The sequence below is a fragment of the Medicago sativa genome, chromosome 8 (genome assembly GCF_051527215.1).
Source record: "Medicago sativa cultivar Bolivia chromosome 8, Bolivia_mono, whole genome shotgun sequence".
NCBI classification, from domain to species: Eukaryota; Viridiplantae; Streptophyta; class Magnoliopsida; order Fabales; family Fabaceae; genus Medicago; species Medicago sativa.
The window spans coordinates 9,368,893-9,395,162 of record NC_140756.1 but is presented as its reverse complement, the minus strand read 5'-3'; the positions used below and the strand labels follow the sequence as shown (position 1 = coordinate 9,395,162).

At 33.1% G+C, this 26,270-nt stretch overlaps 1 protein-coding gene and 3 long non-coding RNA genes across 5 annotated transcripts; 1 reads left to right on the top strand and 3 right to left on the bottom strand.

Moving 5' to 3' along the window:
* Positions 1-432: 432 nt before the first annotated feature.
* Positions 433-945, bottom strand: LOC146896750 (uncharacterized). Its single transcript, XR_015022226.1, has 2 exons — positions 806-945; positions 433-700 (listed from the first exon to the last, which is right to left on the bottom strand). It is a non-coding gene; the product is annotated as an uncharacterized LOC146896750 (long non-coding RNA).
* Positions 946-6,083: 5,138 nt separating this feature from the next.
* LOC146896749 (uncharacterized) lies at positions 6,084-15,768 on the bottom strand. Of its 2 annotated transcripts, XM_085732282.1 has the most exons (4): positions 15,657-15,768; positions 15,458-15,565; positions 12,614-12,724; positions 6,084-6,415 (listed from the first exon to the last, which is right to left on the bottom strand). In XM_085732282.1, the coding sequence occupies exons 1-4, from the start codon at positions 15,730-15,732 to the stop codon at positions 6,246-6,248; spliced, it is 465 nt and encodes a 154-aa protein (XP_085588408.1). In that variant the 5' UTR covers positions 15,733-15,768; the 3' UTR covers positions 6,084-6,245. The 2 variants fall into 2 exon arrangements, 1 of the variants encoding a protein (XP_085588408.1); XR_015021374.1 differs by lacking the exons at positions 12,614-12,724; positions 15,458-15,565; positions 15,657-15,768 and adding an exon at positions 6,522-6,868 and having other exon boundaries at positions 6,298-6,415.
* Positions 15,769-19,292: 3,524 nt separating this feature from the next.
* On the bottom strand, positions 19,293-20,780 carry LOC146896748 (uncharacterized). The gene is made up of 2 exons (XR_015021375.1): positions 19,789-20,780; positions 19,293-19,687 (listed from the first exon to the last, which is right to left on the bottom strand). It is a non-coding gene; the product is annotated as an uncharacterized LOC146896748 (long non-coding RNA).
* A 111-nt stretch (positions 20,781-20,891) lies between these two features.
* LOC146896747 (uncharacterized) lies at positions 20,892-22,824 on the top strand. The gene is made up of 2 exons (XR_015021376.1): positions 20,892-21,200; positions 22,269-22,824. It is a non-coding gene; the product is annotated as an uncharacterized LOC146896747 (long non-coding RNA).
* The last annotated feature ends 3,446 nt before the right edge of the window (positions 22,825-26,270 follow it).

Sequence of the window (26,270 nt, the reverse complement as noted above, 5' to 3'; positions counted from 1 at the left end):
AATTCATGAAAGAACTTACATTGAGTTAGAGCTAATTATTTTAACAGAATGTCGAAATAAAAACAAAATAATCAATTATGAGCACTCAAGAAAAAACAAAATAATCATTGTGAAGCAATAACATTAGATTTAATTTTTTTTAATTCACAGTTGTATTTATATTTTATTAGATATGAATTTTAAATTATAATAAGATAAATTTTATGATTAATTTATCATATCCTATCGACTTAACTAACATCAGATGGAGACAATGCATGATGATAATTTTATCATATTTAGTCTCTTATTCCAACCACCAATCGATTCCAAAAGTGTTAATAATATTCCAATAATTTACTACGAGAATTGAATTTCATTTTGCATTACATTTATTATTATATTGAAAGGAAAAGATAAATAACATACATTTATATGCAATATATAAAAAAATGATAAACAAGAGATATATATATATATAAGATATATATAATACAAAGAGAGAAAGAAAAAATTTAAATATTTTCCATTTCCATCCACTAAAATATTTATGATCAACATTTCAAGTAGCAGAAGCAAAATGAAAAATATGGGATTGGAGGCACACAATAACCATAAGTTGCATGTTCTATGTTGATGCATACTTCATTACAAGCGGATTTATAACAACCATATTCCGATTTTGTATGATACATAACTTTACAAATTTTGTCTCCTGCCTCTACACAAAAAAGAAATAAATAAATAAAATAAAAAATGTAAGTTAGGCTTAAAATTGAATAACGTACCAAAGTGAATAAGTCTAAGTTGCTTAAATAGTTTGTACCTGATGTAGAAATAAGAAGAACGACGAGACAGATGAACATGAAGACGATGCATAATTTACTAGTTGAGGAAATCATGATTTCTAAATCTAAATAGTAAATACTTTTTGTCTATATGTATATATTGGAACTAATATAGGTAGACATGCCAAAACAAGTTGAATATTTTTGAAATGGTATGTCCATATAGTCTCTCCAAAGAGCCAACATGTGACAAAGTTTAATGAGCTGAAAATCAAATTTTTAATTTATTATCAGCGATTTGTTTTAATTTGTCCATATAGTTTGTCTAGAAACTAAAACATGACAAAGTTTATTGGACCAAAAATCAAATAATTTGAAGGGACCAAAAATCAAATAATTTGAAGGTGACATGTAAAGGTGGGAATAGACAAGACCAATCGACAAGAGTCTCTGACCTATCATATGACATGTCTAAGCTAGACCATACTTTTTTTATATATACTCTTGACAAAGACTCCAATATTTAGAAGGGGTTGAATAGATACGGCGGCGAAGCTCGCAGAAAATTTACGCAGGGCCAACTATAAAGAAGAATTTTTTTTAACAAGCCAAAATGAATTATATTACGAACACGAGAGTGATTTAAATCGCACAAGGCGTGCAAAAAAGAGAACCACCCAAAGTATGTTACAAAGTCACCGGTGCCTAATTAGGGGAGCACTGCTAAAACAATAACAATGAAGAAAGATTTTTTTTTTTTAAAAACAAACGTATTAAATTGGGTTGCACGTAATGATGTCATTTAGAATGACGTTCATCACACTTCAACAATCATTGGGAGGACAGCACTAGATGCATGGCAACAATGGCAATAGGTTCATAAACGGCATTCACCATCGGTTGTGCAACACGGGCGAGAATAGAGTGCAAGGTAACAACTCGGTTTGGGAGAAACCGATCGAGACGTGGTTGAAGTGCAATGTGCACACCGCGTTCTATGACCGTAGCCGTATTACATCTTTTGCGTGTAGTGTTAGAGACTCCCTTGAGCATTTTATTCGAGCTCAAATGAAATGGCAAGCGGGCAAAAAATTAAGGACTAAAATTAACAAATCTTAAGAACTTATCATATAAATCGCTATTTAGAAACGTTGGCCAAAATGCGTTTCAAGAACCCAATTTCATCCATAATTGTCTCGTTTAATAATAGATTAATAATGTATTTTCAAATGAAAATAAATAAGTTATTTGCAAGAAACTCATTGTCCATTTAATTTGTCTATGACTATTGTCTTGATAATTTTTATTGTTGAAAAAATGTTTCTCTATTGTTGTTATTGAGACCAGAAGTATCAAACCAATACAATAAATCTATCAATCATGTATATAGTAATTTTTTACTTTATTATTTATGTTAGTTTTGCAACTGAACTTGTTTGGGGTAGGCTTAATGTTTATTATTTGAGGTAGCGGATATAAATATATACCGACCAATTCAAGAATATTTTTTTTGGGGTAGCCAAGGCTACCCTCCCATATGAAGGGCTACGCCCCTGAATAGATACGACAAGCTTTTCGTTGTACGGAAGTGCTTTTTAAAAAAATATTGTAATATTTGGCGTTGTGTACTACAAAACATTTAAGACAAAGACTCCAATATTTAGAAGGGGTTGAATAGATACGACAAGCTTTTCGTTGTACGGAAGTGCTTTTTTAAAAAAATATTGTAATATTTGGCGTTGTGTACTACAAAACATTTAACTGTGAACACATAACACATATTTTGATTATAAGAAAAAGGCAAATAATCAATGGGTTAATTGATCTAGAGAATCAATTAACTATTGCTTACTTGGCAAGTCAATATAAAAACAAGTTTAATAATCCTTAAGCAAAACCCCGTGAAATAATGCATATGCATATAACTGGACCCTATCTTTGGAGTTATTTTCACTATACCTTTTGCGAAAAGTAAATATTTAAATGAAAAACAAGATTTAATTGATGCAGAAAATTTATTCAAATATTGTAACTTTTCTATGCAAATCAACACATAATAATGCTGAAAAACAGAAATTCAAAGAGACTATATATATATAGAGAGAGAGAGAATATACTGAGATTTATACTGGTGTTTGGCCTTATCGTCCTCAATGAATGCCTAAATCGGAACCTGTCACTGAACTTCTCTAAAACCTATTCACCCTTGAATTTCATGCTTGTAGAGTATCACAAACTTCTCTAAAAAAATAAGTGAGAAAATGTTGCAAAAATAGGTGTTAAAAAATAAGTGAGCAAATGTTGTAAAAATAGATGATTTTAACGCATGAAATCGATGCCACAATGACGGGCTTCGATGCACAACTTGTTTTTGAAAATCTAGAACATGCTTTCAAACTACTTGGAGTCCATGCCCGTAAGTGCACGGTTTTATCATCATAATAAAAAGATATCGATCTCACATGAACTAGTGTTGATTCCTAATCTGTTTCTCTAAGTTAACTAGTTAAAAGAACTGATATTTAGATTGATTTTTAGGAAAAATGTTTTAACAATATAATAAAAATACCAAATGAACTAGATAAACTTTCCAATCTCAAGCCCTTGTATTGTTATGCAACTTAACATTATAAAGTATTAGTTTTAGCTTATAAACCTGGTATCTACATTTGCTTTTCAACAAAGATTGATGCTTAAGATTTATTGTTTTAAAGAAGCAAAAATGAGATATATTAACACCCCACAAAGCGCCTCAATCGCACAAGATCTGGCAAAAAGATGACTAAAGTTTACAAACAAATCACGTTCGGGAAGAAAAACAAAAGGCAAGATTAACCAAGGCCCAAACAAACAAGCGAGCACGACCGCCATCTTGGATGGAAAAAAACAAAAGTGACATTAGTTGCCTTTAACCACCAAAAGGAATGAAATTTTACACTATCTAACAAATTTTCTAGTGATTTTTCTTTTTGGTTGAAGAGTCACTACACATAACCCAAACACAAGCAAGTCAACTAAGCCGCATAAATGAACTCTTGCCATTAAGCCTCCGGTTGAAAAAGTGAACTGAACAAAATAGTCGAAATAGAATTCGGCTCCGTCGTAGAGATCCCAATCCAAGCTCGGACAACGGACCAAAGAGCCCTAAAAAAATTGCAAGAGAGGAACAAATGCCTAACCGATTCGACGTCACCACAACCGTTAGCGCATAACCGCATGTCTTGAGAAATAATATCACGCGCCGCCAAATTGTCCTTGGTCGATAACCTGTCTCAAAGAAGTCTCCAAGCAAGAATAGATACTTCGTAGGAACTGTCCGTGCCAAATCAAATTTAATGTTGCCCTTACATTAGGATTCTCATTGGTAGTGAGTAAGCGATAAGTGTCACGAATAGAATACCCACCCACGGGATCCAACTCGCCACCGGTTTAGAGAGTGTTCCTGCAAAATCACATTAGAAAGCAATCTCCAACATTCCCTTACCATCTCCTCCGGCCGGTCCCACAATCGTCTCCACCATTTCCAGGCCTCACCACCTTCCTCCCACCCGAACACAAACATGTCATACACCGTACATGACTTATTGACTGATAAATCATATAACCACCTAAACCTCACCGATAAAGGAACCCCTCCTACCCACGGTTCTATCCAAAAAGTGTTCCTACCATTCCCAACCTTTTTCAAAATACGCTCACAAAACCACCCTCCGCCAAGACCTCCAACACCCTCACGATTTTTTCCACCTCCTTCGACCAACAAGAACACCACCCCCGGGATCCAACTGCCATGGGTCTAGAGAGTGTTCTGCAAAATCACATTAGAAAGCAATCTCCAACATTCCCTTACCATCTCCTCCGGCCGGTCCCACAATCGTCTCCACCATTTCCGTGCCTCACCACCTTCCTCCCACCCGAACACAAACATGTCATACACCGTACATGACTTATTGACTGATAAATCATATAACCACCTAAACCTCACCGATAAAGGAACCCCTCCTACCCACGGTTCTATCCAAGAAAGTGTTCCTACCATTCCCAACCTTTTTCAAAATACGCTCACAAAACCACCCTCCGCCAAGACCTCCAACACCCTCACGATTTTTTCCACCTCCTTCGACCAACAAGAAGACCCCACCCACCCCCCCCCCCCCCCCCCCCACCCCCCGATCTCTCTCTCTCAAAATGCAACTGCTTAAACCAGTAAGCCGTACATAGAATATAACCATTTGCAATTAAAATCAAGTATTTGATTTCTATTATAGATTACAAACGTGTGTTTGATTTAAGTTCGCGATTTGAGTGAATAATAATATATTCAATGAAAGAATGTACTATGTTTTAATTCACTAAATTGTCTTTGTAACATTGTCAATAATTCATGGTCTAGTGTCAACAAAGGTTGCTATCCTTCATGTTTGATGGTGAATATTACAACTTCCTGAGAATTCATGGACAAGTGTGGGTAGAATGCTGCCAAAGGTTGATATCATTAATGTTTTATGATGAAGATTACAACTTGCTGAGAATTCCATGATATGAGTTTTGCTAACAAGTGTTGTTTGCATTTCCCAAAGTTTTTTTATTGTATTAAAATGTTTTATAGAATTTTGAGAAAATCAAACTTAAATCCCTTAGTTTTCTTCAAATAAATACAGTTGAAGAAATTAAAGGATATAGGCATGACAATTTTTGATAGTAGTTTTAAACTCTTCATGATATCTAAGTATTCTATATTACTCGTGATTGCTAGTAGTTTCATTCAGAATCAAGCAACTAAAGATTTTACACAAGCATCTTCAAGCTTTCAAAAGTTTTTTTTTCTCGCAAACTTCTTCATTCTTTCACACGTACCTTGTAAAGAAATAGCTTCTTCAAACTTCGATAAACTTTAAGTCAACAAGAAATATTTTCATTAAACAACTTGCATACCGAATGACTGAGTTCAAACGCCTAATAAAGGTTGAATCAATTATGAGCACTCAAGAAAAACAAAATAATGCTTGTGAAACAATAACATTTGATTTAAATTCCAATTCTGTTAATTCATAGTTTTATACTTGTATTTATAATTTATTAGATTTGAATTTTAAATTATATTTTACAAAAATAAATGAGTAAATTATGTTGTTATCTTATTCTACATATTTCTAACACAACTCCCATTTATGATAAGATTTTTAACCCGAGAGATATAATAAGATAAAGTTTATGATTAATTTATGATATCTTATAGACTCATTTAACACTAGATTGAGACAACGATGATAGTTTTATCATATCTCGTCTCTTATCTCGACCACCAAACAAACCTGAAGTAATAATATTCCAATAAAATATAGGATAAATAAAATACATATATATGCAATACATAAAAATTGGTTTAAAGCAATATATAATACAAAGAGATAAAGAAAAAACTATTAGTTAAAAAACTAGAATGTTTTCCATTTCCATCCACTAAAGTATTTATGCTCAACAGAAGTAGCAGAAGCAAAATGAAAAATATGGGATTGGAGGCACACAATCACCGTAAGTTGCTTGGTCTATGTTGATGCAGACTTCATTACAATTGGACTTATCACAACCATTTGTATGCTCAACATTTGTATGATGCTTAACTCTACAATTTTTTTCTTTTGTCTCTACACAGAAAATAAATAAATAAATAAATAAAGCAAATAAAAATTGTAAGGCTTGAAAAACATACCAGAGAGAATAAGTTGTATCAATTGCTTAGTTAGTTTGTACCTGATGCAGAAATAAGTAAAACAGAAAGACATATGAATATGAAAACAGTGTAGAATTTACTAGCAGAAGAAATCATAATTTCTAAATCCAAATATTGTTCTATAAACAAGTGAACAACGTAATGTTTGTGTCTGTATGTACATATTGAAACCAATATAAGTAGACATGACAAAACTAGTTTAACATTTTTGAATTGACCTGCCCATATAGTCTCTCTAGGAGCCAACATGTGACAACGTTTATTGGTCTAAATTAAATCAAAATTTCAATTTATTATTATTATTATTATCAATTTGTTTTCATTTGTCCCAATAGCCTCTCTTGAAGGTAAATGTTTTGACAAGAAAGCAAATAGTTTGAAGGTTGTATGTAAGGGTGAGAATAGACCCGACCATCCGACATGAGTCTACGATCTATCATACGATATGTCTAGCCTAAATTAAGAAAAATTAGACCCCATTATCTCGGGGGGGGGGGGGGGGGGGGTATGAATCCTAGCTTTTTTTTAAAAAAAGAGCAATGCTATATCTCTAGAAAAATAACATCAACAATTTTTCAAGAATAAAGAGCAGCCAATCACAATGCACTATTTGCCACAATTAAAGGAAGTGCGGCTGAAAAATAGGAAGTGAACAAATAAATCTTAATGCTATTTTTCTAGAGAAATAGCATTATCCTTAAAAAAAATATCGTGATATTTAGCGCTGCGTACTACAAAAAATTTAATGATGAACGCATAACACATATTTTGATCATAAGAAAGAGGCAAATAATCAATGGCTTAATTAATTGATCTAGAGAATCAATTAACTATTGCTTATTTAGAAAGTCAATATTCAAACAAGTTTATTAACCCTTAAGAAAAACTAATAAAACTCGACAACGATTAATGTTGATTTCACTAATTTTGCATATAAAAAAATTCAATAGAATCACTACACTAATATTGATAATTTTGAAATAATCATTAGTTTTAAAAATTAAATATCAACTTTCTCACGGCCGTATATATAAACTTTGATTTTTGAGATATAAGCACATTTTGAAATAATCATTAGTTTTAAAAATTAAATATCAACTTTCTCACGACAGTATATATAAAATTTGATTTTTGAGATATAAGCAAATAAAATTTACGGTAATTGCGGTGCAAATATTTAACAATATTTTGTATATAAAATAAAAAATATTTAATAGAAACACTATATTAACTTTGCTTCACCATAGAAAAATGGCGCCCTCAGCCACTTGTAGTCATTGTGGAGAGCATGAAGAAACCTTCCTTCATTGTGTTCACGATTGTCGGTTTTCTAGTATTATTTGGCATAAAATTGGTTTCTCAAGTAGTGATTTTTTCTCTACCACAAGTCCGCATGACTGGATTAAAAACGGCTCTAAAGGCCCTCGACCTTTTATTTTTCTTGCTGGTTTGTGGTGGGTTTGGAGGGATAGAAACATGATGTGTCCGAATAATGAGGTTTGGTCTTTATTTCGTTTAAGCAACAATATTCGCAGCTCAACCGAAACAATTATTACGAGCTTTTAGCACAATGTTATTGCTACCTGAACTGATCGTTTTGTTAAGTGGAACAACAACCATGCCGGTCCCATTTAGAATGTTGACGAAGCCGCATCGGAATTCCTAGCCGTGCCGGTTTTGGTGGTCTTCTCCGTAACAACACAGGGTTTTATCTCTAAGGCTTTTCGGGCTACATCCCTAACATTGACGACATCCTTTTGGCCGAGCTCATCGCTATTCGTCGGGGATTGCAATTAGCTATTGATAAAGTATGGCTAATTTGGTATGTTATTCGGACTTTCTCCTATCCATCAATCTCATCTTGGGAGACACCCAACAATTCCACATGAATGTTGTTCTCATTCATGATATCAAGGACCTTTTGGCAAACTACAATTATTCTCTCCACCATACCCTCGGAGAAGGTAACCAATGTGTTGATTTTTTGGCAAAGGTAGGAGCTACTTCGAATGCCGCTTTAGTCGGTTACTCCTCTCCTCCGGTCAACCTCCTCCTCCAAATTTCGGGATCGATGCATCGGGAACTTTCTATCCTAGGCCTTAGTTTTTCTCATTTTTGTTTCTTTTTTTTGTCGCTTTGCTTTGTAACAAAAAAAATAATGTCGATGTTTTGAAAATAGTCATGAGTTTTCAACTTTTTATACTCTCGACTATCGCAATGTTGAAATTTTGAAAATAGTCACGAGTTTTCAAGGCAATGTCCTTGTTTTTCTTTTCGGACTTATCACCGATGGCCATTTCAAAGGTTTCAAGTGACCCAACGAGTTCTTCTACTTTCATGTTCTTAACGTCTTGAGCTTCTTCAATAGCCGTCACTTTCATGTCAAACCTTTTAGGGAGAGATCTCATAATTTTTCTTACCAACTTTTCTTCAGCCATTTTTTCTCCCCGAGCACCAGAGGCATTTGCAAGATCAAGAATCTTCATGTGAAAATCTTGAATGGATTCATCATCATTCATTTTGAGATTTTCAAACTTATGATCAATCTGAAGTTTTGACATATTGACCTTGGATATGCCTTCATGCGTAATTCTCAATATGACCCAAGCATCCTTCGCCACGGTGCAATTGTTTATAAGTCTAAACATGTTTTTGTCAACTTCATTGAACAAGGCATTCAATGACTTGGAGTTTCCAAGAGCAAGGTCATCTTCTTCCTTTGACCACTCTTCTTTGGGCTTCAACTCGGTTGTGTCCGTCCATCTTTATCCTTAACGAGAGGGTGATCCCATCCTTTTAGAACGATTTTCCATGTCCTACGGTCAATAGACTTAAGGAATGTTACCATGCGTACCTTTCGGTAATCATAGTTGGACCTATCCGAGAATAGGTGGTCTGTTAACTTGTCCTCCTTCCCTTTACATAGTACCGTAAAATATTTTCCCCGGAGCTCACCCGGAAACGTAACGTAGTGTTCGCTCGATGCCAATTGAAAATTTGGCACGAAATAAAGATGTTATACACGATGTCGAGACAAGTGTGATATCAAGAAGGATGTCAAGACTTCGTGATAACACATTAAACAAACAATTATAAAAGGGTAAGATGTAAAAGGCACTAGTTGTTTGTTGACCCGGTTCGGTGCAACTTCACTGCGGTTGGGGGCTACCAAGCCGGGAAGGAAATTAACTAAGTAGTATTAATTCAAAGCATACATAAAAAACCCTCGCCTACAACTTCTCACTTAATCACTACCCATATAATTTTTACGTTAGACTCTCTCCAGCTCTAGATATGAGAATCTCCGCCCACTTTCTCTTAATCACGTATCCGAGTGATCATCCTTTTAGTAACAACAGAAATGGAGACACTCTTCAAATCCTAATAATCAACTCGTGGTTACAAGCTTTGAGTGATATCTAAGAATTACAACGTAACTCAACTACAAAGTCTAGCTCAATGCATCAATGTGGTACAAGAGTGGCTCACAAATAACAAAGAACGAGACTAAAACTCTAAATGACTCTTTTGCAAATGACGGCTTCGGTGAGCAATTAGATCTTGAGTCTTCCTTTATATAGCGTGATTGTAAAATGAACTTGATATGCAAGACCGGCTAATCATCACCGAATCACGAGATTTAAGCACAAAATATTTTGAAGCAAATCTGATGTTTCCTTAAATGTTGCAACAACATTATTAAGGACTAAGCTAAGTACAAACCACATTCTTCTGCTTCTAGAAACACGCTTCTTCGTCAACGCTTTACGTGAATTAAATCTTCGAGAGAATATTCAGAAAATCTTCACGTTTAAAATAAATAACCAAGAAAGCGGAACATGGTACGTTATGATGCCGTACCAACATTTTAAGACAACTTGTCCGACACATGTCTACAAACCCAACATAACCTTTTCCATTTTTTTTCTTCATATATGTTGTTGTTCTACAATTTGATGACGAATAATCAAAATATTTGACTTTCGCCTAAAAAAAAAACATCACGTTCATACATTGATATAAAAAATCATGCATTCTTCGGTTAAAAAAAGTAAAAGTGAAAAATTTTAAATACTCATATGACTTAATTTTTTTTTTTGACCAAAGAATGCATAAATTTTAATGTTGTTGCGAAACATAGACTCTAAATATGGCATGTGTAAGAGACATATATTATTATGTTGTGGTTTGTTAATATGTTGGTTGTGGAACTCCTATCATGAAACAAAGATGGAAAAAGAGCATTCTTTCCCATAATTAAATTAAGAACAAATGCGAGTTCATGGCTTTCCTTTGTGCTTAGTCCAAAATATTTTTCTGTTAGACTAAGTTTTGCTACTACCATAAATAAGTCACAAGGGTAGACCATTCGTAATATTGGAATCTATCTTTCATGACACGTTTTCAACCATGGTCAATTTATGTAGCTTTATCAAAAGGAGTTTCTCAAAATTCAACAAAAGTTCTCATTAAAGTAAGAAAAATACAAGAAGAAGATGGAAACTTCACAAAAAATGTAGTTTTTAAAGATTTTTTTATCGCAGTCATATGATTTTTCCTTTACATAACAAATCATTTATACATTTATGTTATCGTTTTACTAATTATTATTAGAATAAACAATAAATGATCGTTATTTTTTTTTATTTTATATACAAGTAAACCAAAATATGTCGAGTTGATAAATAATTTCTTTATATTCTTTCACAATAATTTCTAGATATATCGATGTACGAATAATTTCCATTAATATTTGAAAATTAAAAAATGGTATTCAAGATTATACAAACAAACATTATAAAATATACACACACTTTAGTGTAGTAAAAAAAAAACAGACATATGGGCACGATAGTGCCCGTCTTTCTGCTAGTGTATATAAAATTTGTTTCTACAGATATAAGCACATAAAATCTACAATGGGTGATGTGCAAACATTGAACGGTATTTTACTTAAAAAATAAAAATTATTTAATAGAAACACTACATCAATTTTGATATTTTGAAAATAGTCATGAATTTTCAAGATTTTATCATATCTATTTTCTTATATGTACATTATAATTTGTTTTCACATAAAGAGGAAAATAAAATTCAAAACTCACACGATACAATTTTTTTTTTTTTTGTTTATCTAAGAGAAATATATTTGATAGAAGCGTTACATTAATATTGATAGTTTTTATTTAATATCTTTAAACATTTGACAATATTAACAATCTAATTATTTTTTATATAATTACCACAATGTTATCTAATTATCTTTAAACATTCAACAACTGCTTAGGCTTAACGAGGAACATGAACTTCATAGTTTCTCATGTTTTTAGGGAAGGAAATTGTTGTGCTGGCAAATATTGCTTTATCCATTAACTCTTTTGTCAGGATACATGACATTCCTCTTAAGGACAGTGCATATTTCTTTAGAAATAGGCTTTTGGCTTACCATGTTTTAGATTTGTAAATGGTTGGAAGGTTTTGGCTTAGTCCCCTTTATTTTTTGTATATTTACTTTTTGGTTTATATATATAGGTGATGCTCTTTGCATCATCAGTTTATTAAAAAAAAATGGGACCAATAAAAAAGCTTGGGTTTACTAGTGTTATTAGATATGAATTTTAAATTATATTTTATAAAAATTAATGAGTAAATTATGTTGTTATCATATCCTAAATATTTCTAACACCATCCTATTCATGATAAATTTTTTAACCGGAAAGATATAATAAGATCACATTTATGATTAATTTGTCATATCCTATTGGCTCATCTAACACCAGATTAAAACAATGATGATAGATTTTTCATATCAAGTCTCTTATTTTGACCACCAAACAGACCTGAGTGTTAATAATATTTCAATAATTTACTACCAAAATTGAATTTATCAATTTTGCATTACATTTATTATTATATTGAAAGGAAAAGACAAATAACATACATGTATATGCAATATATAACAAAATTGATGAACAAAAAATATATAATACAACGACAGAAAGGAAAGAAAAATCTAGAATATTTTCCATTTCCATCCACTAAAATATTTATGCTCATCATTTAAATAAGCAGTAGCAAAATGAAAAATATGGGTTTGGAAGCAGACAATCACCATAAGTTGCATGCTCCATGTTGATGCATACTTCATTACAAGAGGACTTATCACAACCATATTCCGATTGTGTATGATGATAGTTAATTTCACAAATTTTTTCATTTTCCTCTACACAAAAATAAATTAAATAAATAAAATGAAAAATTTAAATTAGGCTTAAAATTGAATAACGTATACCAGAGAGAATAAGTCTAAGTTGCTTAGTTAGTTTGTACCTGATGCAGAAATAAGGAGAACAACAAGACAAATGAACATGAAGACAGTGTAGAATTTACTAGTCGAAGAAATCATGATTTCTAAATCTAAATATTAGTCTATAAAAAAAAAAGTTAGCAACACTATGTTTGTGTCTATATGTATATATTAGAACTAATATAGGTAGACATGACAAAACAAGTTGAATATTTTTGAAATGATATGTCGATATAGTCTCTCTGAGAGCCAACATGTGCAAATTGAGCTTAAAATCAAATTTTTTATTTATTATTATCAATTTGTTTTAATTTGTCCATATAGTCTCTCTAGGAGCCAACATGTGACAAAGTTTATTGGGCTGGAAATCAAATTTTTAGTTTATTATTAACATTTTCTTTTAATTTGTACATATAGTATATGTCTAGGAGCTAAAACATGACAAAACTTATTGGACAAGAAATCAAATAATTTAAAGGTTAGACCAGATCGACGGTTGTCTGCGACCTATGCAAATTAACATTATAAAGTATTTGTTTTACCTTGTAAGTCTGGTATATATATACCTTTGCCTTTCAACAAAGATTGATGCTTAAGATTATGAATCATAATGTTATAATTAATCAATTCCTTTAAAAAGGTTTGATTATAACTATATGATTGTTTGATCTTGTAATGCATATATCAATTGTCACCTTGATTGGCCAAGTACAAACATCCATTCCCATAGTACATATAAAATAGAATTATTATAATATTAATAAAGGCAGCTTGTTCAAAAAAAATATTATTAATAAAGGCCACACATAAAATGAATACTAATTGATGATAGCTCAATAGTTTGAGCTAAAGGTTTACAAAGTTAAGAAGTTAAAAGATAGGGATCAAGTTTCGGCTAAATAACATATTTTACAGATTCAATTTTTTATATTATATAAAATTATCCTTGTAATAAAGTGATACATTTTTTTCAAAGTTGATTATTAATTTTAATAGTTTTAAATTTAAAACCAAATTCGATATTTTCTTGTTTTACAATTTATATTTTAAATTTTAACTTTTTAGATTTAAATTTTATAATTTAAATTATATTTTATAAGATTAAATGAGTAAATAATTTTTTATCATATCTTGTTGGTTGATACGTAGCTCATACTTCAGATAAACTTTTTATTTAACTTGAGAGACATGATAGGATAAGGTTTATGATTTAATTATGGTATCATTCATGCGTAATCGGGAAGACTAATTTCCTCGAGGATTGTGGGATCTAAATAGGCGACAAACTCTTCCTAAGAGTTTTAACGCGCGCAACTGCAGAGACTAATCCCTCGAACATTGTGGGACCCAAATGGACGGCAAGCTTTATTTTTTTTTGAACAAACTAAAATGATATATAATATAAACGACAATGATTCGCCCCGCACAAGGTGTGCGAAAGGCAAATCACCCAAGAGTATATACAAGATCAAGGTGCGTCACAAAAACAGCAACAAAAATAATAAAATTACAAGTGGACATCCATGCAAAGGAGAGGATGTTTCCACCAATCATGATAACTATAGTTGAATGTCGGCATTTTAATTTCACCCACAAAAATAAATTCAGCTTAACCTCGTTCAATAAGAGTAGAAGAATTGGAAGGCGTATTATTAAAGACACGGTTGTTCCTTTCCTTCCAAAGCACCCAAACAGAGGCGAACCAAATAACTCTCAAGAATAAATGAGTGAATCTCGGAAGACCCGGCATATCGGTAAATTGGACGAAATGTTGTCTAATGTCACCGGAAGAAACCGAAGTAATACCTAACCAATGCCAAACAAGGGACCATAGGGAATTGAATATGTCATAAGCTAAGAACAGATGTGTTACCGTTTCCGGCTCACCACATCCCGAAATGCACGTCGTATCGGTAGAATGAAGAACATGTTGCCACACCAGATTGTCCTTTGTTAGAAGTCTATTACAAAGAAGGCGCCAAACAAACAGACACCTTTAATGGAATTTGCTTATGCCGTACGTCGTCAACAAGAGTCATGTCCACGGGCTCACCGAAGTGCGAGGAAGCGATATGCTCCCCTCACCGTATAACCTTGAGTAGGATCTAGCAGCCACCGTCAAACATCATGAACTTTTTCCTGCAAAACAATGTTATGTAACAAGACAACACACTCCCTTACACTCTCCTCCTCCCAAGCAATCAACCTACGATGCCATAAGCTCTCTCCAGCCCCATCCGCACCCAAAACACTCTTCACCTCCGCCACTACAGCAAGCTCATAGAGGTGGGGAAATTTTGATTTCAAGGTGATTTCCCCCACCCATATGTCATGCCAAAATAAAGTGTCTCTACCATCTCCCACCAACTGCCTAGTATTAACGTTGCCTGCATGTCTAAGGCTAGTCTCGAATCCAGGACCTTGGTTAAACTAAAAGATACATGTGTTATCTAAGCGCTCTTGGGTATATATAACAAGTGTCAAAAGATAAATATAACAATATCTTGTAAAAAAAAAACTAACAATAATTAGGGATAAAAAATAGAATATTATATTTCCCAATTCCATCCATTATAATATTTATATATGCTTAGCATTTGAAGTAGCAGACGCAAAATGACATCATTGAGCTCACGGGAAAACAATCACCATAAGTTGCATGCATCATTCTGATGCAAACCAGATTACATGCGGACTTATCACAAGCATATTTTGAAATTGTGAGAGGCATAATTTTGCAAATTTCTTCTTCCACCACTACACAATAAATATAGCAAATTAAAATTTAAGCTTAAAATTGAATATAGTACGGGAGGGAATAAGTATTTGTTTCTTAGTTAGTTTATACCCGATACGAAAATTGGGAGAATGGCAATACATATGAACATGATGACAATGTAGAATTTATTAACAGAGGAAATCATAATTTCTAAATGTAAGTATCGTTCTCTACAAAAGGTACTAACCAAATGCTCGAGTCTATGTATATATTGGGAGCAATATAGATAGACATGACAAAACATGTTGAATATTTTTTTAAATTATCTACCCATATAGTTTGTCTAGGAGCCAAGACGTGACAAAGTTTATTGGGATGAAAACAAAATTTTCAATTTATTATTTTTTAAAGGATTTTCAATTTATTATCATCAACCTATTTTAATTCGCCCATACAATTTGTCTAGGAGTTAGGGCATGGCAAAGTTTATTGAATAAGAAATAAAATAATTTGAAGATGAACAATGGGGTGAGAATATATTAAACTGACGATACGAGTCTGCGACCTAGCATACAATGCGTTCAAGCTAGACCATATTCTTTTATCTTTATATATACGCACACAAGGCTTAGACATTTTTTTAAAAAGACTTTTAATTTAGCTTAAAGGTTAGGCTAAAAACCACAAAAAAACTATGTATTACTATAAAATAGAGTCAAAATAGGATGACAGATGCATAAAGTTATATTCTCTAAAATTTTTGTTTTAAATCTAAAGTTAAAAGTTTCTCTTACCAACCTATTAAGTCTGTAGTCTATATATTAAAGATATGTCAAATTACTTATATCAAAATCTCAATATGAATTAGTTCTTTAAATCATCTAATAGACTATATCATACTTTAGAAAAGGTCAAATTCATGTGTAAAAATAAGCCTAGCTTGTAGCATGTCAAACTTTTGAGTTTAATATTGTTGAAACAAACTTAGACCATATTGAAAGCCTAGCTTGACTAATCCATTTTGAAACAAACTTGGTCGTCGGTGAACAAGGAATGACAATGAGTGGTTTCTAGCAACTTCTAGGCAAAAAGGACCGAATCCATATTTGAATGAAAATGATCTTGAGGTCGTATATGTATGAGACTACAAAGTTGAAGGAAGACTTATAAGAATTGTATGGTACTACCTATACCAATAAGATGCATATTCTTTTTGGTAGCACATTTCATAAGAACTCCACGGTTAAGCTTTTTTGACTTTGAGAAATTTTGGGATTGGTAACTATACGGGAAGTTTCTCGGAAAACGTGCAAATGAGAACAAAACACGCCGAAAAGACTTGTGTTGGTTTGTGGGGTCAATCTCGCAATACTTTAACTCGTGTGTGATGTTAAAAGTGGTATCATATCATACCTTTCCCGGCACGATGTGGTTCGAGGACGAACCAAGCGGATGCTAGTGGGCATGTAATGGTCGAGACCGAAAAGGGTGAGGAGTGGTTGTCGGTTCTCAAGGCATGATAATGAGCGGTTCATGGAAGCTTCTAGGCAAAAAGACCGAATCCACATTGGAATGAGAGGGATCCTAAGGTCGTGCAGGTTAGGGACTACATGGTTGAAGGAAGACTTATAAAAAATTTTTAGTACTAGCTATACCAACAATATACATCTTTTTGGTAGCCTATTCTATAAGAACTCCACGGTTAAGCGTGTTTGACTTAGAACAATTTTGGGATGACCGACCATATGCAAAGTTTCTCGAAAGCGTGTGAGTGACAATAAAACGCAGAAAAACTCGTGTTGATTTGTGGGGTCGGTCGAAGTCGACAATACTTAATGTTGTATGTGATGTTAAAGTTTTGGTGTTTCAAAAATTGTTCTATGATATCAAATATTTTTCTATGTTAAAAAATGGATTGGTCAAGTCTAGAAGATTATAGTGAGTGATATTTTCAAATATCAAATATTTTTCTATGTTAAAAAATGGATTGGTCAAGTCTAGAAGATTATAGTGAGTGATATTTTCAAAGGTTGAGGTTGAAAAGGCACAAATCAAATTGCACCATAGTCCAAACAAAACACACATGTTGAGGTTGAAAAGGCACAAATCAAATTGCACCATAGTCCAAACAAAACACACATCATTGAAGGAAGAGAAAACCACACTACCTTCGTAGTTGATACAAATTAAATCTAACTCCATCACAACATCATGGCTCAAATGGAAGGATTGTCCAATTCTATATAAATCCTCTCGCAACGGTCATGACTCCTAATGTGGGACTCCAAGTTAGATTCATGAAGGGGATGAGCCGATAAAATCCTCATGGAGATGAAACAGATTTTATAGATGAATCGATAAAATTCAATTCTCAAAAGTATAAAATTCCAACAATATTGAATAAAATTTGATAAAAGGGGAAATAATTACTGTTGAAATGTTGATTAATTTCCAAATATACATGTTAATTCAATACTGATTTCACCATTTACTAGCCCCAACAATATATATTGTATCGCTAACATGAGCATCAATAGCCATCATGCCTCTGGTAATAACAAGAGCTCTAACATCCTTCAAACCTGGTTATTTGTTTGGTACCAAAATCTTTGAATGCAAAGGAAACAAGGTTTTTATCATCATTCTTTTGTTTGTAAAAAGCATAACATCTCCCGTTCTCATCCTATGAGATTTAGTGACACATTGAGCCATGTTCCTTTTGCAGTGCATATGTACACACTTCTTAATATGGTATAGGTGACAGCTCCTTCGTCGAGAATTTAATCGTCATTGGAGACGTTTGGGACCAAAATGGAGATGGACACACATTTGATGATTAAGATCTTGATGGAAACACGTGAAATTGAAATGGAAAAACTCGGTGGAAACAAGAACATTATCGGTTCGCGAGGATCAAAACATGTTAATTGGTTGAACTTTAAATTAAATGACTCTGATGGTACATGAATCTTGTTAAACGAGAGTGGCAATAATTTCCTCTCACTCAAGCAACAAAGATCAATTAGCAAGAATCCATTTTGTGATGATGCGAATAATCCGCTAAGAAAAACACATGAATGGATTGAAAGAAGTACACAATAGTATCATCTGAGTTTGGTCAAATATTAACCTTTCATCCAATCATTCAATGTCATGTCACATTTTTATATTAAAATAAATTCAAGTGTTAAACAATTTTTGCATACAAGATATCCGTTCCTAACCAAACTCAAAAGTATTTAAGAATTTACCTTGAAATATGTTTTATTCGTCGCACAAATAATGGTGCAGATGTTGTCATAGTTTTTTTTTTTTTTAACAAAATGTTGTCATAGTTGTTTGACAACCTACAACACATGGATGGATTGAAATACCTTTTTTATATACATACTCCATGTGCTAAGAAATCCCATTCGAAATTCACACAATATTGTTTTCTCAAATAGTTGTAAATTTTAAAAGGTTTTTCCTATGCAACTAAAAATGAATCCCAACATATGATTCCATGATCGATATCTCAAACAAAAAAAAAAAATCAAGGGTGTGTTACGGTTAGGGTTATTGGTTGGTGTTCCCTAGAGTTAAAAGAAATTTTGCTACAACTTTTTCCATTGACATGGTTTTAGTGGATTCTCTTATGTGAGGTTTTAATGTTTTTTCTTTTTTACTTATAATTTAATTCCTATAGTTTATTTTAAATATTTCAAAGTATGAAACACAACATGAAGTGGTATGAAAATTATGATCAAGAGTAAAGACAATAAGTAGTATGAAAATGATAATATTACATGAAGATTAAAGACCATTTAAATCTACACAAAAAATGTTGTCTAACACGACATCATTGATTATGTATAAATTTGTATACATTGATTTTACATTTTAGTATATTTATGACCAAATAAATACTCTTACTTTTACAATCATTTCACTCATTGACTAATCACTCTTTATATCAAAGATGGAAACTGTTTGGTTGGAAAATCACTGCTCACATTCGAAGTAGTAGCAGTAGCAAAATAAAACAATTATGCCTGTAGGCACACACTCACCGTATTTTGCATTCTCCTCGTTGATGCAACCTTCGTTACACATGTTCTGTTCACAACCATGTTTCATTGTTGAACTAAGCAAAATTTTACAAATTTTTGGTTCCTCCTCTACACATAAAAATAAACAATAATAAAAAAAAATAGAATATGAAGAAGGCTTAGGATTGAAGTATGAGAGAATAAATATAGGTTGTTTAGTTAGTTTGTACCTTTTGCGGAAATAATGAAAATAGCAAGATAAAGGTACATAAAGATGATGTAGAATTTACTAGCAGAGAAAGTCATGTTTATTAAATGTAAATGACGTTATTTACCAAATATGGCAGCAAAATATGGCAACAAAATGTTTGCAACTATGTATATATGAAAATCAATATAGGTAAAAATGAGAAAACTGAATGATCTTTTTGAAACGATCTGGTTTGAAAATATTGTGAGCTAGGTTGAGTTTTTATTTATTTATTTATTTAGATTTTAAATTTTTAAAATTATTATTAATATTTTTTTTGTCATTGTGAGCTAGGTTGAGTTTTTATTTATTTCTTTATTTAGGAAAGTTTTTAAAATTATTATTAATATTTTTTTTGTCATTGTGAGCTAGGTTGAGTTTTTATTTATTTCTTTATTTAGATTTTAAATTATTATTAATATTTTTTTTGTCGTGTAGTCTAGTAGCTAAAATTCACCTTTTTCAAGGTGAATATGTGGAGTGTCCGGGGTTCGAACCCCGATCCCTACATATAACAATGCATGTCCCCGCTAACCGAGCTATGCTTATGGGGACATTATTAATATGTTTTAATGCACCTATATAGTATGTCGAGGAGCCAAGATATGACACTTGAGGTGATAGCTTAGTGATGAATTTAGTCTTATTACCTCCGGGTGCTTCGTTTTAATCCACTTAGAGACAATTGTAAAATGACCATTAATGACATTTTAATTAAAAAAAAAACCCTCCACATTTTTTTAGAAAAGAAAAAGGAGCCAAGACATGACAAAGTTTATTGGGCTAATTAAAAATTTAAATTTAAGTATATTAGTATCTACTTGTTTAATCTGTCCCTCTAGTCTATCAAGGAGCCAATGCATGACAAAATTGATTGGACCAAAAATAAAATTTTCAATTTATCATTATCAATATGTTTTTTTTAGACCTTAATTTACCAATGTTTTTTAATACATGCTCACATACCAAAATATATTGGGCCGAAAAATATAATTTTCAATTTATTTATTTTTTTCAATTTGTTATTATCAATATATTTTAATATGTCCATATAGTTTGTCTAGAAGCCAAAGGTATGGAAAGTATATTTTTGCGAAAAATCATGATTTCAATTTATTTTTATCAATCTTTTTTAATCTACCCATATAGTTTTTCTAGAGCCATGTAATGCTTTGGAGGTTATATTGGTGGTTCATTGGGTATCAACATAGTTGAAATGACAATGTACCACATTAAAACAATATCACTTTTATAAATAATCTTCATTTAAAAAATCAATTATATTGTTCTCAACATAATCAAAACAATACAGCTTAAGCCAATAAGTAGTATATTTAATTAGTTCATGAAGCTTGCAAAGTTACTTTCTTTGTCCTGGAATGGAAGATTAGGGTACAATTATTTACTTTATATGTGGTTATCTATGTACGGAAAGGTTCATGAATTTTTCCTTTGTTGATGGAAATTATTTCCAAGTAGTTTATTGTAGGGGTGGACAAGTTCGGAAGGTTTTAAGTCGAAAATCGTCAATCGAAAGGAAATAGTGGGTTGAAAAACTCAACCTATTTTTGTGTCAATGTCTACAGTTATGTCAAGTGATGATTTGAATGAGTTCCATTTTGGTTGTGTAGATTAAGTTCGTGCTGAATCAATAAAAAAATTAGAACTTTAATGAAAAGAAAAATAAAGAAAAACTCGGTCACCATGAAGAGTAAAAAGTTACTCATTTTGATTTTTAGGGTGATGGCGTTGCGAAGAAAGTGGGAGAGGAAAGGAGAGAAAAGTGAAGAAGATGATCCATATTTAGGGTGATGGTGTTGCGAAGAACATGCTATGGGCAATTTGATAGGCTTTTTGATTTCAATTGCCCCACATATGACATTTCTTTTGTAGCCAAGCCAAGTTATAACCCTCAAAGACCTTTTGATCCATGTTTTTGTGCCTTTTGAAACGATATTTGGATGGACACATAACTTGATTGGAATGTTAACTTGATTGCCGGATGTGTGTTCATAACCCTCATTCATTTGATTTCAATTGTTTATCTACTTTCATAGAAGTGTGTTAGGTGTGGTTCGTAAATAAATATATTATTGTTTTAAAATATTTGACATGAACTTTGTACTTAGGACTCATCTCATGTTAGTAGTAGAATTTTAGATTAGTTGGAAACTTAGACTTGCCCACGCATTCACTTTTAAATCATTCATCTGAAGATGTTTTCAAAGCCTGTTGTACTTGTGTCTTGTCATTTACTTGTCTGATTTTCAATATTTTGTTTGAGGACAAACAAAGAGTTAAGTTGGGGAGAGTTTGATAAATGCCAAGAAGTGTTAAATTCATGTTATATTTTAAGCACTTTTTGTTGCTTGCTTTGCAAGTAATTGAAGGAAAAGCCGAGAAATAAGCGTTAAATGCCTTATTACGCTTTACTTATCATTACTCTATCCTTTTGTGCAGGAATTAGCCCAAGACATTGATCAAAGAAGCAAAATCATGAAAAAGTACTGTTTGGGCGAGAAGCTGATCCGGGAGGATGCGGCTCGCAACCAAACTCGCAACCGCGAGTGCTCGTTGCGAGTAGCTCGCAATTGCGAGCTCCCTTACTCGTAAGTGCGAGTAAGGACGGTTTGATCAAAGCCAAGTGGCCCACTTGCTATTCCTTGAAGATATTTTTAGATATTTTGGGCTTGCTTTGTTATATATATTAGTAGTTCATTAGGGAAGCATTATTAGATAGTAACTTAGTTAGTTTTCTCTTAGTTTTTCATTGTAATATCTTATAGAGAAAATAGGGTAGATTATATAAGAGTGAGAGTGGTTTTGGAAGTTGGATCATATTCCTTTGTTGAGACATCACTAGGAGAATGAATCCTTCCTTTTCAATCCATCCTTGCAAGGCTTCCATGATGATGTGTAGCTAAATACTCTTTGTTGGGATGAGAGGTACTTGATCTTGCTAAACATGTAATCCTTTTTGATCTTGCAATATATGGTTCTAGCAATTTATATTCAATATTGTTGTTATTCTTGTGTTAATGCTTTCAATGAGATTCAAGATGATTTGGACACAAACTCTTGAATCTTGAAATAGAATAGCAATATATCTTAGGTTAACTTACTTGACATCTTTGTAAATCTTGTGATAATCACCATAATCAAGAGTTAAATGCTTTCGGATACTTAATCGAGTTTGGACACGGTCGATTAGGTTATTCGATCGACTTTGTTATCGTTTAAGGGATTTGGACACGAATGTTTAAACGATACCTTAGAGCTAATTATATCGCTTTGGACACGAAGGATAGTTTAGAATTGATTGTGATAATGTTGTTTATAAAGCTAGAATTCGTATGGATCATTAGGGTACGTGTGACGCTTGGTTAAGGAACGCTACTCCTAACAAGTTTCAATCCTTATTTATCTCAATTTTTACTTTTTGCAATTAGTTTAGTTAATCACATTTCAAAGAAACAAACAAGTACTCTTAATACTTTGAATGATAATTGATGTTGAAATATCCTTGATAACGCACTATTCCCCGTGGAGACGATACAAAAATACTTATCTTGTTTGATGCAAAACTACAATCATCGGGGTGCTCGGACTTACGCCCATACGGGCGAAACTAATAACCACATCGACCCACATGACCCTCGGATGAACCGCCCTTCGTTGCGGCGCGATTTCCATCCTCATTGACCGTTCATACAAACCCCGAAAGTTTTCAACGAGGCCCTTATCTATGAAAGGCCAACGATGGAAAACCATGGTTGTAGAAGGAAGAAGAGGAGGAGAGGGATGGTGTGAGAAATGGTGGGGGTTTGGAAGGGTATTTATAGGGAGGGGTGGGTGAAAAATGGTTGGGGAGCCATAATGCAATCAAAAAACGTGGTAAAACACGTTTTTGACTTGACCACCGTCAAAAACGTGTGGTGCGGACCACCGGCCATGGCATGAGGCGTTCCGGAATATACAATCCGGAACGCACCTTTGGTTTCCGGAATATACTTTCCGGATTAATGCGATTATGGTGAACGAGGGAAAAGTTGGCACTTCTTTGTAGGGCTAAGGACATTCCGAAATGTATAATCCGGAATGATTCAGCACTTTTGATAGAGAGCCATCAATGTGGGTTTGGACGGTTACAACCACTAACACGTTTTCATTGATTGTATTAATGACCTAGGACTTGTTTTAGGCTATAAATAGGCTTCCATCTTCAACAAATACCTTCATTCTTCACTCCACCTATTTTCTTTCATTCTCTTCAAATTTTTTAAGTTTTGTAAGAGTGTTTGTGGTGTCATGGTCATTGTTGACCGTTCCTATGAACCCTGCAATTGCATTGCGGCTTGTCTCGGGGTTCATATAACGGTCAACAGAGACCCTTGACATCAAAGAAAGACACAAAATATTCATATCGTTTTTGTTCGGATTCAATTTTTCGGAAATCTCTTCATCTTTTTTCTTCAATTTTCTTCAAATGTTTAGTTTTTGGGGGTGTCGGTGGTGTCATGGTCATTGTTGACCGTTCATATGAACCCCGCAATAGCATTTCAGCTTGTGTGGGGTTCATATAACGGTCAACAGAGACCCTTGACATCAAAGAAAGACACAAAAAGCGCACAACATCCGGTTCGGATTATATGTTCGGAAGTAACTAACAATCTGGTTTGGAAAACATAATCTGGACCAGGGGTATTTTTGGAATTTTTACGGGGCGCGCGAGAAGGCGTAGGGTGGGAAAAGTAATTCCCTTATTTTAAATGCCCTTATAGTCGGTCATGGAGCCCTGCCAATGAAAGTTTATAGGCCTAAAATAAATTGTCAATTTATAATTATCAATTTGTTTTCATCTACCCATACATTATGTGTAGGAATCAAGACACATGGAAAAGTGCGTTGTGAAAATAATAATATAATTTAGAGGGGGAAATATGCTAGACTCATAATTGCAACTAACCAAGCTTAAGAATGTAACTAACCAATCTTATGTAATCATAATCATAAATTCGTCATGTCTTAACCACAAAGTGGTTTAGCGCAAAATGAGTTTAAACACAAAATTAGAAATAAGATCATAAGTGAATGAACATATAATTGCAAACAATAGAAGATTTTAGAGGTTACAAAAGAATATTAAAATCAAAGAAAGAAAGAAATGAGCTTTTAGCCTTACTCAGTCACAATGTTCCTAAAACTCTAACTATCCAAGAGTTAATTAGCATCCATGCTCTCGTATGGAATGGAAGAAAGGTAGAATATGGGTTGTGAGATCTCAAGTGGCTGCTAGGGTTAGCCAATCGAAATGGCCACTAAAATTGGAGGAGAATTTTGGACCCTTGGCACAACAATGTGCTGGATAGCACTTGTGTACCATAATGGTACCAATGTTACTTTATAAATAATTTATTTAATAGATTTTTTTAAAAAAGTATGTCATGTGTCACATCCTAATTGGCCAATCGTATATACCATAATGGTACATTTTTTTTTGAAAGAATAAACCATAATGGTACATAAGTGGTGCAACTATCGTTTTCTTATCCATTGGGAATCAACATATTCCTTATTTTCTCAATGTATTGGCAATCATTGGTGACCCACACATTTCAACTCCAAGCTTCATCCTTGATGGACCCACGTTTGTACATCCGTACTACCCGTACTTGCAGGCCTACAAAGATGCAGCGTTCACCTCCAAGGTTGCATCGTTGAACAACATTGCAGCAAAACACACAACATGTCCATAAAATAAACCATAACGGACAGATTGTTCTAAACAATCAACATTTTGTGGTTATCATTAGGTCAATAATTCAAAATATTAAGTTAATTATAAAGCTAAAATATAATTAAATTTTGCAATTTGAACCTTGCAGGGGTTGAAGACTTGCCACCTTGTTGGCATCGGAGCCTTGTGTCATTAGGGTTTCATCGTTTTAGAATACTATGTTTGGTTCACTTCTCTTGTTTAGTCGCTTGAGTGTAATACTAGGAAGAGAAGTCATTTGCTACTGAAAGAAATTCACTCTCTCGCACGTTAAATGATCTTATGGGCATAACGAAGGAAAAAAAAAACTAGGCTAGAAAAATAAGACTTTTTTAAAGATAAAATTACAAACTCGCTTAAAATTAGAAGAGTTTATTCGATTTCATCGATTTTGCTGCGAGATAAATTACTCAAGCTCGACCCAAGCTCTGATTTCACTAAAACAAGTTTACCATCGAATTCACACTAAATTCACACCTAAAAACACAACCTCAAGTGAGTTTACGAGTTAACACTCGAGTTTGAGAACACTGCCCATAAGATAAAACACAGGGACAAAGGTTTCTACCCACATATGTATGGACTTGAGTATGAGTATTTTGGCAAATTGCAGGTACAGGGACGAGTACTATAGTACTCTACCCATACATGCTCATTGTCATCCCGTCGTTGTAGGATAAATTCAT

Bases quoted from the DNA above. Each gene is read 5' to 3' on its own strand.
- LOC146896749 (XM_085732282.1), bottom strand. From the start codon at position 15,732: ATGATTTCCTCTGTTAATAAATTCTACATTGTCATCATGTTCATATGT. The intron at 12,725-15,457 runs GTGATTGTTTTC...ATTTTTGTGTAG, and splicing joins AATGATGCATGCAACTTATG to AGGAAAATGAAAAAATTTGT. The intron at 6,416-12,613 runs GTGATTGTCTGC...TTTTCTGTGTAG, and splicing joins CATGGAGCATGCAACTTATG to AGACAAAAGAAAAAAATTGT.